Genomic DNA, 15,259 nt, shown 5'->3' on the forward strand with positions numbered 1-15,259 from the left:
TGTCTCCCCCCCCCCCGTCCCGCCCCTCTCAGCCTTCAATGACACATACATCTTCAGTTGTCATCCTTTCACAAGGCAAGAACCAATATATGTTTGTTTTTTTACAATTACATAACATTTACATTCACAGGGATATTCTTGGGAGAGTTTCACACTGTTGAAATGGAACAGGTCGTACACTTTTGAACACTCCACAGCCACCGGTTGACTGAAATGTACATCATTAAGGAATTGAGTGACCTGTGCCAAACACAGTAAGTCAGTCTGAATTCAAGGCTTGTACAGAGTTTGGTGGCGAAAAGGTGCAACTAAGTAAGTTCTCTGTCACTTGTGGCAGCCAGAGGAACAACAAACACAATTAACTCAAATCACACAAAAATAAGGAAAACATTTGATCAATTGTACCCATTTTGGACATTTGAAAAGGTCCTGAGAATCATTTAAAAATATATATTTCCCAGCACTAGGAGCTAACTGATGATGCTCATAGGCAAAGAAACCTAAACTTAAACCCTTTTGAGTTGTTTCTGTTTTAACCCTGTAACCAAGAGGAATTAACCCTGTAACCATGTGGAATTAACCCTGTAACCATGTGGAATTAACCCTGTAACCATGTGGAATTAACCCTGTAACCATGTGGAATTAACCCTGTAACCATGTGGAATTAACCCTGTAACCATGTGGAATTAACCCTGTAACCATGTGGAATTAACAAATCCAAAAATAGAAGTTAATTACATAATACATTGAAATTGAGCAAAAGACCATTCCTCCAGCTCCTGTAGGTATCCCTACAGGCCAATAAACAAAGAGCCAAGACGACAGGTTTTATTTTACACCTGGATAGTTTAATGGTACACATACTATAAAACAGTATTAAAGGAACAGGGTAACAACAGTATTTTCATTGCTATAAGTTCGACAGTAGGCCTACGATATAAATACAAAAACAGTCACAGGATGGTCTGTATGTCGACAAAGCTACAGTCAAAATAGAAAAAAAGAGGATATACAAATCGTAAAGGAAATCAAAAGGCGACATTGTTCAGCGAAAATAATCTGCTTTCTCAACAAACTAGAGAGCAAAAGTTTACATGTAGTTACAGGTCACACATAACAGAAACATTCAACTAGTGCAAAAAACATATTGTCTTAAACTACACACTATATTTAATATATAATATATATATATTTATATACCTTTATATAAATAACCCCTTATTTTGGCATTTATCATCCGTAAAATAATTTAAACGTCCTAGCAGACATTGAGTGGCACATATGAAAGCAATGGAATAAAATGTAAAAGCACTTTTTAATTTTTTTAAACTCGTAATTCTGCACTAGATATGTGGCGAAAGGGTTCGTTCCATGTAGTGTGAGGTGCTAGAGAGAAAGAGAGAGAGAAAGAGAGAGAGAGAAGGGAGAGAGAAAGAGAGAGAGAGAGAAAGAGAGAGAGAGAAAGAGAGAGAGAAAGAGAGAGAGAAAGAGAGAGAAAGAGAGAGAAAGAGAGAGAGAGAGAAAGAGAGAGAAAGAGAGAGATAATGAAATGGACTGAAACAGAAAAGACGAGAGGAAAAGAAAGAGGACAAGGGGTTGATAATTGTCTTTCCCAGAAACCAACAGAAGTGCACTATTCCCCAGCCCTTGATTGACAGGGTCACCGGTGAACACCTTTTTGGTCAAAAGTAATTAACTACATACATTCCCATATATACAATACTCTCTCTACACCAGTTGAGTAAAACTACAGAATAATTATACAGCAGAATGTTTAAAAGTACAACAATCTGTAGGGGTTGTTGTCACTTATTGTGTATTTTGTGTAATCTGTTTTGGTCAATCTTTGTGAGCGTAATGCCATGCAGTATGAACGCCTGGCCACACATTTGTCTGCCTGTGTACACAGTATATGCACACAAACTACAGTACCCATGATTACTTCATAACAACACTCCCACAATGCATCTCTCACTAAAACGGCCGCCTGTCCAATACGGTCACTGCTAGAGGTTAGGCTACCCTTTTTCCCAAATCTAACGTTCACCATAAGTGGGATGAAACTACATCTGACCCTAGATCAGATGTTAGGCGCAACTTCATCCAACTCCATTGTGACATCATGGCTGAGACACAGCGACCTATGAACCTCTGTTAAGTCCACCCTTACGGTCTCTACAAAACCAGAAACAACAACAAACTGGTGCTTCTTGTCCTGACATGGTCTGTTTTGATATTCACTCCGATATCCAGTGAAGAGATTTTCTACACAGCTTGGCTTCACCACCGGTAACACGGCACAGGAATATCTGGTAAGGAATGAAATCAACTAGAAACGCCCGCACAACATACTGTTCTGAGCTGCTACGGGATGTGTTTCGCCAGCTAGCTCAGAGGCCAGTAAAGGGAATTAATAAGCATGTAAAAGCCATGTAATAAGCCTGTAATAAGCCTGTTATTACCATACCTAATCCCCTTGGCTATGGCACAGGCCAGAACAGTACAGAGGGATTATCTTGCAGCTGAGGTACAGTCAGAAGTGCATCTCAGAGCGCACACCATTTTAAACAATGTTTTCATTACTCAGGAATAAGCAGAGCTAGATGGGTGTTTCACTTACATTAGGCTGCTGTACTTATCGGGAGTCAAAGGGTCTATGAAAACACATTGTAGTGTATAGATTGTTGAAAATGGGTCCACGTTGGGAGTTTATGAAGACTTATTACGTTTGCCATTGGCGAGTACAATACATTAACTGGTTATTTCTGAAGTGGCTAGAGAGGCCAGTGAAGGAACACTGGTCGATACAGTCATACCCCTTGCATGCACTTCTGGCGGTGTGAAAGAATCAAAGAATCTCAGGTGTAGGCTTTAGGTTTCTTGGGGTGAGGGGTGGGAATCGTATAATACACATTCTGATGAAATCAAAAAGTGTGAAGGATAACCTGACGTTGGGTTTGGGTTTTTCCCTCCGAACACCGTTCATCCAACGTTTGTCTTCATCTTTTTTTAAAACATTTTTTACATTCTTATCAAAACACAGAGAAACCTAGTGCACTGCTACATTTTCCAATTCAGTTATGATGGCCTACCACATGTAAAGTGCTCAGGACATTACTTCAACTCTTGTGTAGCATACAGTATAATTCACATATTTTGTGCTGACATAAAATTCATAACTAATATATATGTATTTTCCCCGTCCTGTATTCTGGTGCTGTTATTGATACCCGGTACCATTAAAAATACAAAATAAAAGTCTTAAAAGAGTTTGAACAGAAAACATGATCTGTTAACTTCGGTTTGAGCCGTCATGACAACAAAAAGAGCAGACGTGATAGTACGTGTGTGTAAGTGTGTTGTCTGTATCGTTATGTATGTGTACAGTGACTATTGATAATATCTGCAAACATTGCTTCCATTAAAAACATGGATGGATGGAGGTGTATAAAAAGCAGATCCGGGAATGGTAGAGTGGTGGGAAAATGGAAAGGTGAAGGTTGGTTGTGTCTCTCAATGTTTCGGATGTCCCGTCCACCTTCAAACAGCAGTCGCTCGTCTTACTGTCAATCACTGGTCTGCACCAATTGGCTCCGCAGCACAGGGGAGCTGGGGATGTCTCAGAGTGGGGTTTTCAGTGGAGGAGTGAAGGAGGGCAAGTTTTGGGAATAGCACGTGGGATAACTCTGTAACTGAGAGGGTGGTCAGAGATGGGAGGACAGACCCTGTGTGGGAGTGGTTCATTGCAGAGGGAGATATACAGGGATAGAGAATTATGAACTATGACAATATTGCAGGTTGAGGATGAAAGTCGGAATCTAGGGTGTGTGTGTAGTGGGGTGTGTGAGTGTGTCTGGGTCTCTGTGTCAGTTGTTTTAGAGGGCAGTGTCTGTGTGTGTGTCTCAGGTGCTAGTGGGGGTGTTCAGACCACTGTGGCTGGTCTGGGCAGTGTGTGTGTGTGTGTGTTTCTGTGTGTGTCTCAGGTGGTGGGAGTGGTTAAACCACTGTGGCTGGTCTGCGGTCCATCTCCTCCTCCAGCTTCACCATCTGCTGGATGTCCTTGGCCTAGAGGGAACCAACACACACACACACACTGTTACACACACAAACTGTTACACACACACCTCCCAATGCAAGAATCCACACACAGACTCCTACCAAAGGCAGGTACAGGATTTGACAGTGTACTACAGCAGTACAGTCATTTCTTGATGGAGACGACACTAACAGTACAACTACATAAACTAGGCCCGGTCCCAAATGAACCCTTCCTGTCCTGTCCTAGTGTTGCAGCATAATGTGACATGATATCCAGGTGTCAGGGAGACTCGCAGTGATTAGCCGCAATGGAACGTCTCCTGGGTCGTTGTGCTTTTTAATGCTCTTATGACTCATCATAGTGATCAATGACTCATGTAGACAGTACTGACTGCTGACACCCTGAGTGCTGCATGTTAAGACAAAGACAAGCTCTCTCTCGCTCTCTTTCTCCCCCCTCTCTCTCTTTTTCTCCCTCTCTCTCTCATAGAATAACATATCATCTGTAGGTAGAAAGGACCTGCAGTGAATCCACTTGAACTAAACAGAGCAGATACCATCAGATTCAACAGAAATAGGGAAACTGGAGTTGAAAACGTTGACCAATCAAAGCAAAGTGGGGGAGGGGACAGGGAGGGACTGGGAATATCCAATGACACACACAGGTAGACCTGTGGTCACTTCAAGAAAGGTCGAAAGGAAGGAAGCATCATTAGTATTGGAGCAGGGTGTTACGGTGGTTGCTCAAATAAAAGTTTTTCTGCGGGACTTAGAGGTAATCTGTGGTTTAGTACAGTACCCTGGGTCACTGCTTCATTGCTCCAGACCAGCGCAAGGGGGAGTTAGAGGACTGATTATGCTTTTGGGTCCCAAGGCGCAACTGTGTCGCTAAAAATACACTTGTTGTTTTGTTACTACTCGTCAGTATTACCTACTAAAACGTTTGTTACACTAAGGTTTTTATTCAGAGAGAAACTTAGACTACAATCAGGGTGTAGAAATGTTAGGATTATTTTGTTCTTACTGTAGTACTGCAGACCTACTACTAAGCTATTATTATGAATTAATTTAGAATTATATAAGAGCCCCTTAGATATTCTCAAAGATTTATTATGAACCCTGTTTTTCACAAGCGTAGCAGGCTGTAAATTCTGCAAACAACATTTCTAGTAGGACAATATATATTGGTCATGGCTCCCGAGTGGTGCACAATGGGATTGCCTTGCAGTTCTCCAGCTGTATCCACTGACTAGGGAAACGCTGACTAGGGAAACGTTCAAACTAATACAATATAACTATTAATTGTCAGACTGCAGAGATGCCTAATAAACAAATGCAGGTGGCTTCTATCTTCAAAATGCTTTAAATGCTTTATTATCCAAATGTTTATAATGCGTGTGGGCGACCTCATGCAACTGCAAAATGTCAGGTGAAGCATATACTGCATGTACTGTAGTGTTTCTTCATCAGCATCTTTATGCTTTCGTTAATAAAATAATGATTGAAATACTCTTTCAAAATGCAGATGTTTATTTCCTTACGGATCCATAGCGAATTATTGTGGGAATAAATATCACTGAATGACAGAAATATTGGAACAAAGTAGGCTAATGAAGGTAAACAAATGGTTGCTTACTGGAAAATACCAAATACACACGGTCACGTTGTACAGCGCCATTATGGCTATTAGCAGGGCTATTCGAAGGTCAATAGACTTGCCTAGAAGGAGGGTAGGGGGAGAATTCTAATTTCAAATGCATTTCTTAGTTAGGTTGGCTGCATCACAACCGGCTGTGATTGGTTGCAATTTCAGTTTAATCCACGAGGTAACAAATAATGCAACAAATATGGTCTCCACCGGGAGACCCACGAGGCGGCTTTAATTTAGAATCCTCCAATCCTCTCAATGTAATTATTGGCGGAGAGTCACGTCATTGAAAAAAATATTTTTAGATATACTGTAGGCCTACCGTAGGCGAAGTTAGTCTCACTAGTGTTGAGTAATGTGCTGCTAAAAGTGGTGTGGGTCTTATTGATTAAAAAAAACATATTGAAGTTAGAAGCAACAGGATTTGAAGCAATAAGTATTTCAGCATTGTTTCGCGCTGCTCTGAAACAAGCATGGGAACTGGTCTTGATAAATCAATGAGATTTTGATTTTCACTGACTCTCCGTTTGGGTATTCGTTACACTACAATTAGGGTGTGGAAATGTTATGCTCTTAGAACTATAGCCTACTCCCGACGTCACGTTGTAAAACGCCATATTTTCCTAACGGAGTGGTGCAGCGGTCTAAGACACGGTCTAAGAGACACAAACTGCGTTGCAAACTGGCTTTATACACAAATTAGTGAGAATGTCTCATCCCATGTTCAAGAATGGCCTTTTTCCTCGCCCACTCTAGGTTAAATGAAAACCAAATAATCTCGAAAATATATATATATATTTTTTTTACCAAAGCGATTATTATGACTATTAATTCATTTACAATTATATTAAAGCCCATTAGATATTCTCACAGACCACATTTGCTACAACAAAAAATACCCCTTAGATATTAACTTCTTGGTGACAGGAGGGCAGTATTGAGTAGCTTGGATGAATAAGGTGCCCAGAGTAAACTGCCTGCTACTCTGTTCCAGATGCTAATATATGCATATTAGTAGTAGTATTGGATAGAAAACACTCTGAAGTTTCTAAAACGGTTTGAATGATGTCTGAGTATAACAGAACTCATATGGCAGGCGAAAACCTAAGACAAATACAACCAGGAAGTAGGAAATCTGAGGTTTGTAGTTTCATTTAAGTGATTGCCTATCCAATATGCTGTGTCTATGGGGCCAGATTGCACTTCCCAAGGCTTAGAATAGATGTCAACAGTCTTTAGAAAGTTGTTTGAGGCTTCCATTGTGGAAGGGTGTCGAATAAGAGCTGTTTCAACAAGTGGACTAGGCTGAGGCCAATCAGTTGTTTACTGCGCGGTCACGCGGGCGTGCCGTGCCTTCTTTTTCCTCTGTAATGAATACGCTATTGTTGGAATATTATTGAAGATTTATTATAAAAAGACCCTAAGGGTTGATTGTAAACATCGTTTGACATGTTTCTACAAACTGTAATGGAACTCTTGACTTTTCGTCTGGATTTTGCGCTCGCGCATTGTGCCTTTGGAAAAGTGAACTAAACGTGCAAACAAAATGGATGTATTTTGACATAAATATGGACGTAATCGAACAAAACAAACATTTCTTGTGGAAGTGGGAGTCCTGGGAGTGCATTCCGACGAAGATCAGCAAAGGTCAACTTTTGTTGACTCCACAACTTGGCGGGTAACTGTATGGCTTGCTTATGTGGCTGAACCAGTTCTCAGATGACTGAATATTGTGCTTTTGCCGTAAAGCACTTTTGAAATCTGATATAGCGGTTGCATTAAGAACAAGTTTATCTTCAATTCTATGTAAAACATGTATCTTTCATCAAAGTTTATGATGAGTATTTCTGTTATGATGTGGCTCTCTACAATTTCTCCGGATGTTTTGGAGGCATTTCTGAACATGGCGCCAATGTAAACTGAGATTTTTGGATAGAAATATGAACTTGATCGAACAAAACATTCATGTATTGTGTAACATTGAGTCTTGGGAGTGTCATCAGATGAAGATCGTCAAAGGTTAGTGAATAATTTGATCTATATTTCTGCTTTTTGTGAAAATGGCTGAATGCTTTCTGTGACTAGTTGCTGACCTAACATAATGGGATGTTCTGCTTTCGCCGAAAAGTTGGATTAATGAGAAATGTTTCTTTAAAATGGTGTAAAATACTTGTATAGTTGAGGAATTGTAATTGTTTTGAATTTGGCGCCCTGCAATTTCACTGGCTGTTGGCGAGGTGGGATGCTAGCATCCCGAACAATCCCAGAGAGGTTAATTTAGAATCCTCCAATCCTCTTATGCTCTTAGTACTGTAGCCTCCTCCCGACCGTCACGTTGTACTGCGCCATATTTTCCATTTCATCCTAACGGAAACCCTGATGGTTTAGTTTTTCCTGAAATAGAAACGCCTTAATATTAATCAAATTAATTCAGCTAAAGTTCTTAAAATTAATCCCATATACTTTGTTCTTGCAAAAAAGGTTTTACATTCTATAGTAATGCCAATATTTAAGACTTTCAAATGCTTCTCAAAGATGCCCTCTTGTGGTCAAACTAGCACTAACTAGCATTAATGGTAAAAATGGCTGACAATTAAATAGCGTGCCATAGAATTCTGCAGCAGCCCGCAAGGTGTGCTGCAGTATGACGCAACTTTTAGAGGAGGAACCACTGTATTTCTTGATTGGAGAAGGGTACATTGAGAGAGGGATGGTGTATGAAAAGAGGGAAGGAGAAGATGAGAAAGAGGGGTCAGAGGTTAGGAAGATGGGACGGATGGAAGCGCCTACCTTGACACTGTTTATTGGCATGATGTGATTTCAAAAGCTGTGCAAAAAAAAGCAAATCATATTATAAAAAGGATGAGAGAGAGAACATACATGTAACATACATGTACAGGCCATGACGAAATGATGACAAACAATGCAACTATGATTTATTTGTGTGCTAATCTGATCCTAAATCAGCGGTGAGTTACCTGCTCATTGAACTTGTCCAGTTCCTCTAGCTGTTCTTTCTGAGACTTCTCCAGTGTCTCCATCTCCTTCTGATGCTTCATAGCCAACTGGAGATGGAGGGAGGCAGGGAGGACAAATATGGAAGGAGGAGAAAGACAGAGGGAGGAGAAAGATTTGATTTATTATTTTACTCACTTTTATTTATTCAGGGGAACTGAATTGAGACCAGTGTCTCATTTACAACGGTGCCCCGAGGACACAAATTACATCGAAACAGCAACAGCAGAAATATACAAAACTACAAGACAGCTATAAATACATTACATCAGGTTATTACAAGTAATAATAGTCAATTGAAACAATAACACACTTCAGTGAACTCATTTAACAATAGTGTTCTAAACTGCCAGGGAATCCAGGTGTAATTTGTTTTGTAAGGTGTTCCACAACCGTGGTGCATTAAAACTAAAGGCCTTGATCAGGAGTCCCATAGGGCGGCGCACAATTGGCCCAGCATCATCATGATTAGGGGGGGGCTTTACTTGGCTCATTGCGCTCTAGCGACTCCTTGTGGCGGGCCGGACGCCTACAGGCTGACAGCGGTCATCAGTTGAACGGTGTTTCCTCCGCCACTTTGGTGCGGCTGGCTTCCGGGTTAAGCAGGCGGGTGTTAAGTTGCGCGGTTTGGCGGGTCATGTTTCGGGGGACGCTTGGCTCGACCTTCGCCTCCCGAGCCCGTTGGGGAGTTGCAGCGATGAGATAAGATCGAAATTGAGGAGAAAAAGGGGGAAAAATCCCCTAAAATAAAAAATAAAAAAATAAAACTAAAGGCAGATTTACCAAACTTTGTGGAGACAAGAGTTAACCAACCCTGCAAACGGTTTTGGTATCTCATTTTGTTTTTCAAGAGGGAACTTAGGTATGTTGGAAGCTTGTGGAGCAAGAGATGGAGAGAGGACTAAGAGAAATTTACATCAACATGCATCGGCTACGCAAACAATTACAAGGCTAAGGCCTTAGTTGATTCACCACGACAGTGTCACAGCATTAGAATTAGTAGAAGATAGAACACCAACCCTTTTCCTCTCCTCAAGGAACTTTTTGGTGTTGCTGCTGTTCAACTCTCTAACTCTCCTGTGAAGAGAACGAGAGTGAGATTATAAGATTATAATAATTCATCAAGAAGTACAGAGACAGTGTAGGCCCTTTCCTGCAGTCAAATGACCACATCGCCCCCTAGTGGCCTCTTGGGTGGAATATCATTAACACATTTTATAATTTCATAATTAATAAACATATACCTTTTTTTAAACGCAGAAATTATATCTCAGTCTTCTGTGATGTATATAAAGTGTAACATTGGGATGCAAACGCATAATTGAATACATTTCAACTCTATATCTGACCTGGTACATGTGTCTTCTTTCTTTAAGCCCGTAACCATGTGTGTGATGTCTATACTTTGTTTTCAAATTAGATGTGTTTAAGACTACCAAGAAACACTTTGTGTGACCCTGATTTAGCCTCACTGCCGTAAAGGGATATTAAAGATGGAACCCACAGTAGAGGGAAACATCGCCACTGTCCGCCCCACGGCAGTTGTTATTGTTTTGTTGACAAAGCAGAGGTGGGGAGCACTGGAGGAGCGTTGGGCAACAAAAAAAGAAGACGATTGCAGTACATATGCTACTGTTTTACCGCGTGTGCAATGACGTCCGAGGGAGAAGAAGAAAACTGTGTTGGTTGTTTGCAGTAACTTCTTTGTTGTTATAATATCACAACAGGACGTGGCGTTTTCACCGTTAAGGACTCCATCTTTAAGGGGTGTTCATGGGGGATGCGTAAGACCTACATAGTATATATTCATCCTGACATAACCTACAGGTATTTGCCCAAAATAATGGAAACGCTTGAGTAAACGAGGGATACAAAGTACACTGCACAAAAATATAAACGCAACATACAACAATGTCAACAATTTTTCCTGAGTTACAGTTCATATAAGGAAATAAGTCCGTTGAAATAACCCCCCCCCCCCCCACACACACACACACACAGACGCCTCGCAAGTCCTCAACTGGCAGCTTCATTAAATAGTACCCGCAAAACACCAGTCTCAACGTCAACAGTGAAGAGGCGACTCCGCGATGCTGGCCTTCTATGCAGAGTTGCAAAGAAAAAGCCATATCTCAGAATGGCCAATAAAAAGACCCACTGGACATAAAAAGACACTGGACAGATGAACTCTGCCTAGAAGGCCAGCATCCCGGAGCCGCCTCTTCACTGTTGTCGCTGAGACTGGTGTTTGCGCAAACAGTGTGGCTAGCTCAAACGCTGACTGTTGCGTTAATCGAAACTGGACCTTCTAAATAAGCGTTCTAATCCGACGCGCCAGGGACCACTGTCGAATGATCACCCCCGTTTGTTGGAACGCGTGAAAAGGTTCAGACACTTTATGTCGGCGTTTCCTTTATTTTGGCAGTTCCCTGTATATTCTCCATGCAGTATAAGTCAGTGAGTGATTAGTTGACGCGGCAGCGTGACCCACCTCTCCCTCTCGGCCTTGTTCTTGATGGTCTTGTCCTGGCTGATGGCCTTGCTGTTCTCCATGGACGTCTTGGCCTGGTTGGCCCGCATCTCCTTGCTCTGCCTGAGAGGGAATGAGACAACAAACAAGGCCTGGTAAGGACCCTGATCAAGTACACCTGACAGGGAAAACTCACAGCTCACAGTGCCCAAGATGGGTTCACATGTCAGATAATTAAGACACTCAAGGACATTCAGGGACACCATGCCTATAAAATAATGCATGCGTGGTGTCCCAAGCAAAATCTCAGAATTTCCCGGTTTGAGCAGTAGGGTCAGTTGTTCTGGCTGCGACAGCTCGTGGACCAGTTTGAGATTCAGTGTTTACTTTGTGCGCCTTGCACATGCGTGTGCGCGTCTCTCTCTCTCTCTCTCTCTCACCTTTCGTGGATCAGTTTGAGCGAGAGAGTCTGTTGTTCCTGGACTCCACTCAGTAGTTTCTTGAGGTTTTCACACTGCTGGACCACGTGGATGTCCTTCATATCCTGCTCAACACTGCTGTGGGAGTTGATCATCTCTGACCACTCCTTAGTGTGTTGGGCTGTGATGTCCTTCACCTGTAGGCAACAGGATGCACACTTACACCCTAAACACGTATACATTATATCATCTCTGACCGCTCCTTAGTGTGCTAGGCTGTAATGTCCTTCTCCTGTAATAAACACGTTACTTAAACACTACACACTAAACACTCCTTAGTGCGCTACACTGTGATGTCCAACACCATAAACCCAGCAGTACAATCATATACATTCCAATGAGGGAGAACTAGAGTGAAACTGAATCCCTTTCTTCCACTGCTCTCCGAGATGTTTGTACGACAGACACTGCAAGGTTACCTTGGCCTTGTGGTCTGTGGTCAGGTTCTCCACTTTACTCTCAGTCTCCTTCTTCAACTCCAGACAGTTGTTTTCTCTGTAGGGACGACAGAAAGATACTTGTTAGCGAGGTGAGACATGGTAGAACACATGGTAGGTGAGACATGGTAGAACACATGGTAGGTGAGACATGGTAGAACACATGGTAGGTGAGACATGGTAGAACACATGGTAGGTGAGACACGGTAGAACACATGGTAGGTGAGACATGGTAGAACACATGGTAGGTGAGACATGGTAGAACACATGGTAGGTGAGACACGGTAGAACACATGGTAGGTGAGACATGGTAGAACACATGGTAGGTGAGACATGGTAGAACATATCCACAACTGATCTCGGTTGAACCCAGAACAAAAAAAACTCACAAGATTTGGTCCGATACTCAATTTACATAGTCTGTCCACGAGAGAATAATTCACGCCTAATGGCTTTGTACTGGTGCTAGATATCCCAGAACTAATGTTTAACTGCAATTTACATAGTCTGTCCACGAGAGAATAATTCACACCTAATGGCTTTGTACTGGTGCTAGATATCCCAGAACTAATGTTTAACTGCAATTTACATAGTCTGTCCACGAGAGAATAATTCACGCCTAATGGCTTTGTACTGGTGCTAGATATCCCAGAACTAATGTTTAACTGCAATTTACATAGTCTGTCCACGAGAGAATAATTCACGCCTAATGGCGTTGTACTGGTGCTAGATATCCCAGAACTAATGTTTAAGTTCAATGTCTCTTTCAGCCTTTCATTATCATTGATTGGTTGACTGACTGGTCTTTCAGGTCCTGATATTTACCCTCGTTTCTTGATGGCCTTCTCCAGCAGCTTCTCCTGTGTCTGCTTCTCCTTGTCGTGCAGAGCGATCATCTTGTCCACCTGGGTGCAGTGGGACTTCTGCATGATGGTGCAGTCCTGAAACGAAACACACCACATATTAATGACGATATCAGAACTGAGATAGCTTGGCCCAACCCTTCTTAATCAAGTCATTTAGCATCGCAGTCAGCCAGACCACATAGCTGAGGACTAACACAACATCAGTAGAGCATATGAAACGACTGGGTACATGTGTTGTAAAACATCAGTAGAGCATATGAAACGACTGGGTACATGTGTTGTAAAACATCAGTACAGCATATTAAACTACTGGGTACATGTGTTGTAAAACATCAGTAGAACATATGAAACGACTGGGTACATGTGTTGTAAAACATCAGTAGAACATATGAAACGACTGGGTACATGTGTTGTAAAACATCAGTAGAGCATATTAAACTACTGGGTACATGTGTTGTAAAACATCAGTAGAGCATATTAAACTACTGGGTACATGTGTTGTAAAACATCAGTAGAACATATGAAACGACTGGGTACATGTGTTGTAAAACATCAGTACAGCATATTAAACTACTGGGTACATGTGTTGTAAAACATCAGTACAGCATATTAAACTACTGGGTACATGTGTTGTAAAACATCAGTAGAACATATGAAACGACTGGGTACATGTGTTGTAAAACATCAGTAGAACATATGAAACGACTGGGTACATGTGTTGTAAAACATCAGTAGAGCATATTAAACTACTGGGTACATGTGTTGTAAAACATCAGTAGAACATATGAAACGACTGGGTACATGTGTTGTAAAACATCAGTAGAGCATATTAAACTACTGGGTACATGTGTTGTAAAACATCAGTAGAACATATGAAACGACTGGGTACATGTGTTGTAAAACATCAGTAGAGCATATTAAACTACTGGGTACATGTGTTGTAAAACATCAGTAGAGCATATTAAACTACTGGGTACATGTGTTGTAAAACATCAGTAGAACATATGAAACGACTGGGTACATGTGTTGTAAAACATCAGTACAGCATATTAAACGACTGGGTACATGTGTTGTAAAACACCAGTAGAACATATGAAACGACTGGGTACATGTGTTGTAAAACATCAGTAGAGCATATGAAACGACTGGGTACATGTGTTGTAAAACATCAGTAGAACATATTAAACTACTGGGTACATGTGTTGTAAAACATCAGTACAGCATATTAAACTACTGGGTACATGTGTTGTAAAACATCAGTAGAACATATGAAACGACTGGGTACATGTGTTGTAAAACATCAGTAGAACATATTAAACTACTGGGTACATGTGTTGTAAAACATCAGTAGAACATATTAAACTACTGGGTACATGTGTTGTAAAACATCAGTAGAGCATATGAAACGACTGGGTACATGTGTTGTAAAACATCAGTAGAACATATTAAACGACTGGGTACATGTGTTGTAAAACATCAGTAGAGCATATGAAACTACTGGGTACATGTGTTGTAAAACATCAGTAGAGCATATGAAACGACTGGGTACATGTGTTGTAAAACATCAGTAGAACATATGAAACGACTGGGTACATGTGTTGTAAAACATCAGTACAGCATATTAAACTACTGGGTACATGTGTTGTAAAACATCAGTAGAACATATGAAACGACTGGGTACATGTGTTGTAAAACACCAGTAGAACATATGAAACGACTGGGTACATGTGTTGTAAAACATCAGTAGAACATATGAAACGACTGGGTACATGTGTTGTAAAACATCAGTAGAACATATGAAACGACTGGGTACATGTGTTGTAAAACATCAGTAGAACATATGAAACGACTGGGTACATGTGTTGTAAAACATCAGTAGAACATATGAAACGACTGGGTACATGTGTTGTAAAACATCAGTAGAACATATGAAACGACTGGGTACATGTGTTGTAAAACATCAGTACAGCATATTAAACTACTGGGTACATGTGTTGTAAAACATCAGTACAGCATATTAAACTACTGGGTACATGTGTTGTAAAACACCAGTCAGTATCATAACTGTTATGCAACAGAACAGGCAAAGACGGCAGACTGGTTGCTATGGTAAACCCTAAATGGTAAATATGGTAAATCTCTTTTGTGTACGAACCAAAATGTATATCTTTTTAAACACACAGGCTGTTGCATGAGACGGGATTTCATAAGGACAGAGATATTAGTGATTGAAGTCCAGCTAGTGTGTGTGTGTGTGTGTGTGTGGGGGGGTCATCTTAGCAAGTCTCTGGTGAGATCGAAGAGAA

General features: G+C 41.1%; 1 protein-coding gene across 6 annotated transcripts in view; it reads right to left on the reverse strand.

The window, feature by feature from the left end:
* Positions 1-832: 832 nt before the first annotated feature.
* The window catches only part of LOC123990995 (1-phosphatidylinositol 4,5-bisphosphate phosphodiesterase beta-4-like), a 176,327-nt gene continuing 161,900 nt past the window's right edge, over positions 833-15,259 (reverse strand). For 5 of the 6 annotated variants that reach the window (XM_046292082.1, XM_046292080.1, XM_046292081.1 and 2 more), the window contains 8 exons: positions 12,913-13,028; positions 12,070-12,145; positions 11,612-11,787; positions 11,193-11,294; positions 9,721-9,778; positions 8,665-8,751; positions 8,477-8,513; positions 833-4,065 (listed from right to left, as the gene is read on the reverse strand). In XM_046292082.1, coding sequence (XP_046148038.1) covers positions 3,980-4,065; positions 8,477-8,513; positions 8,665-8,751; positions 9,721-9,778; positions 11,193-11,294; positions 11,612-11,787; positions 12,070-12,145; positions 12,913-13,028 — 738 coding nt within the window. In that variant the 3' untranslated portion in view covers positions 833-3,979. The remainder of the gene's footprint in view (positions 4,066-8,476; positions 8,514-8,664; positions 8,752-9,720; positions 9,779-11,192; positions 11,295-11,611; positions 11,788-12,069; positions 12,146-12,912; positions 13,029-15,259) is intronic. The other variant, XM_046292085.1, reaches the window with a different exon arrangement.

This window comes from Oncorhynchus gorbuscha, linkage group LG12 (genome assembly GCF_021184085.1).
Source record: "Oncorhynchus gorbuscha isolate QuinsamMale2020 ecotype Even-year linkage group LG12, OgorEven_v1.0, whole genome shotgun sequence".
NCBI classification, from domain to species: Eukaryota; Metazoa; Chordata; class Actinopteri; order Salmoniformes; family Salmonidae; genus Oncorhynchus; species Oncorhynchus gorbuscha.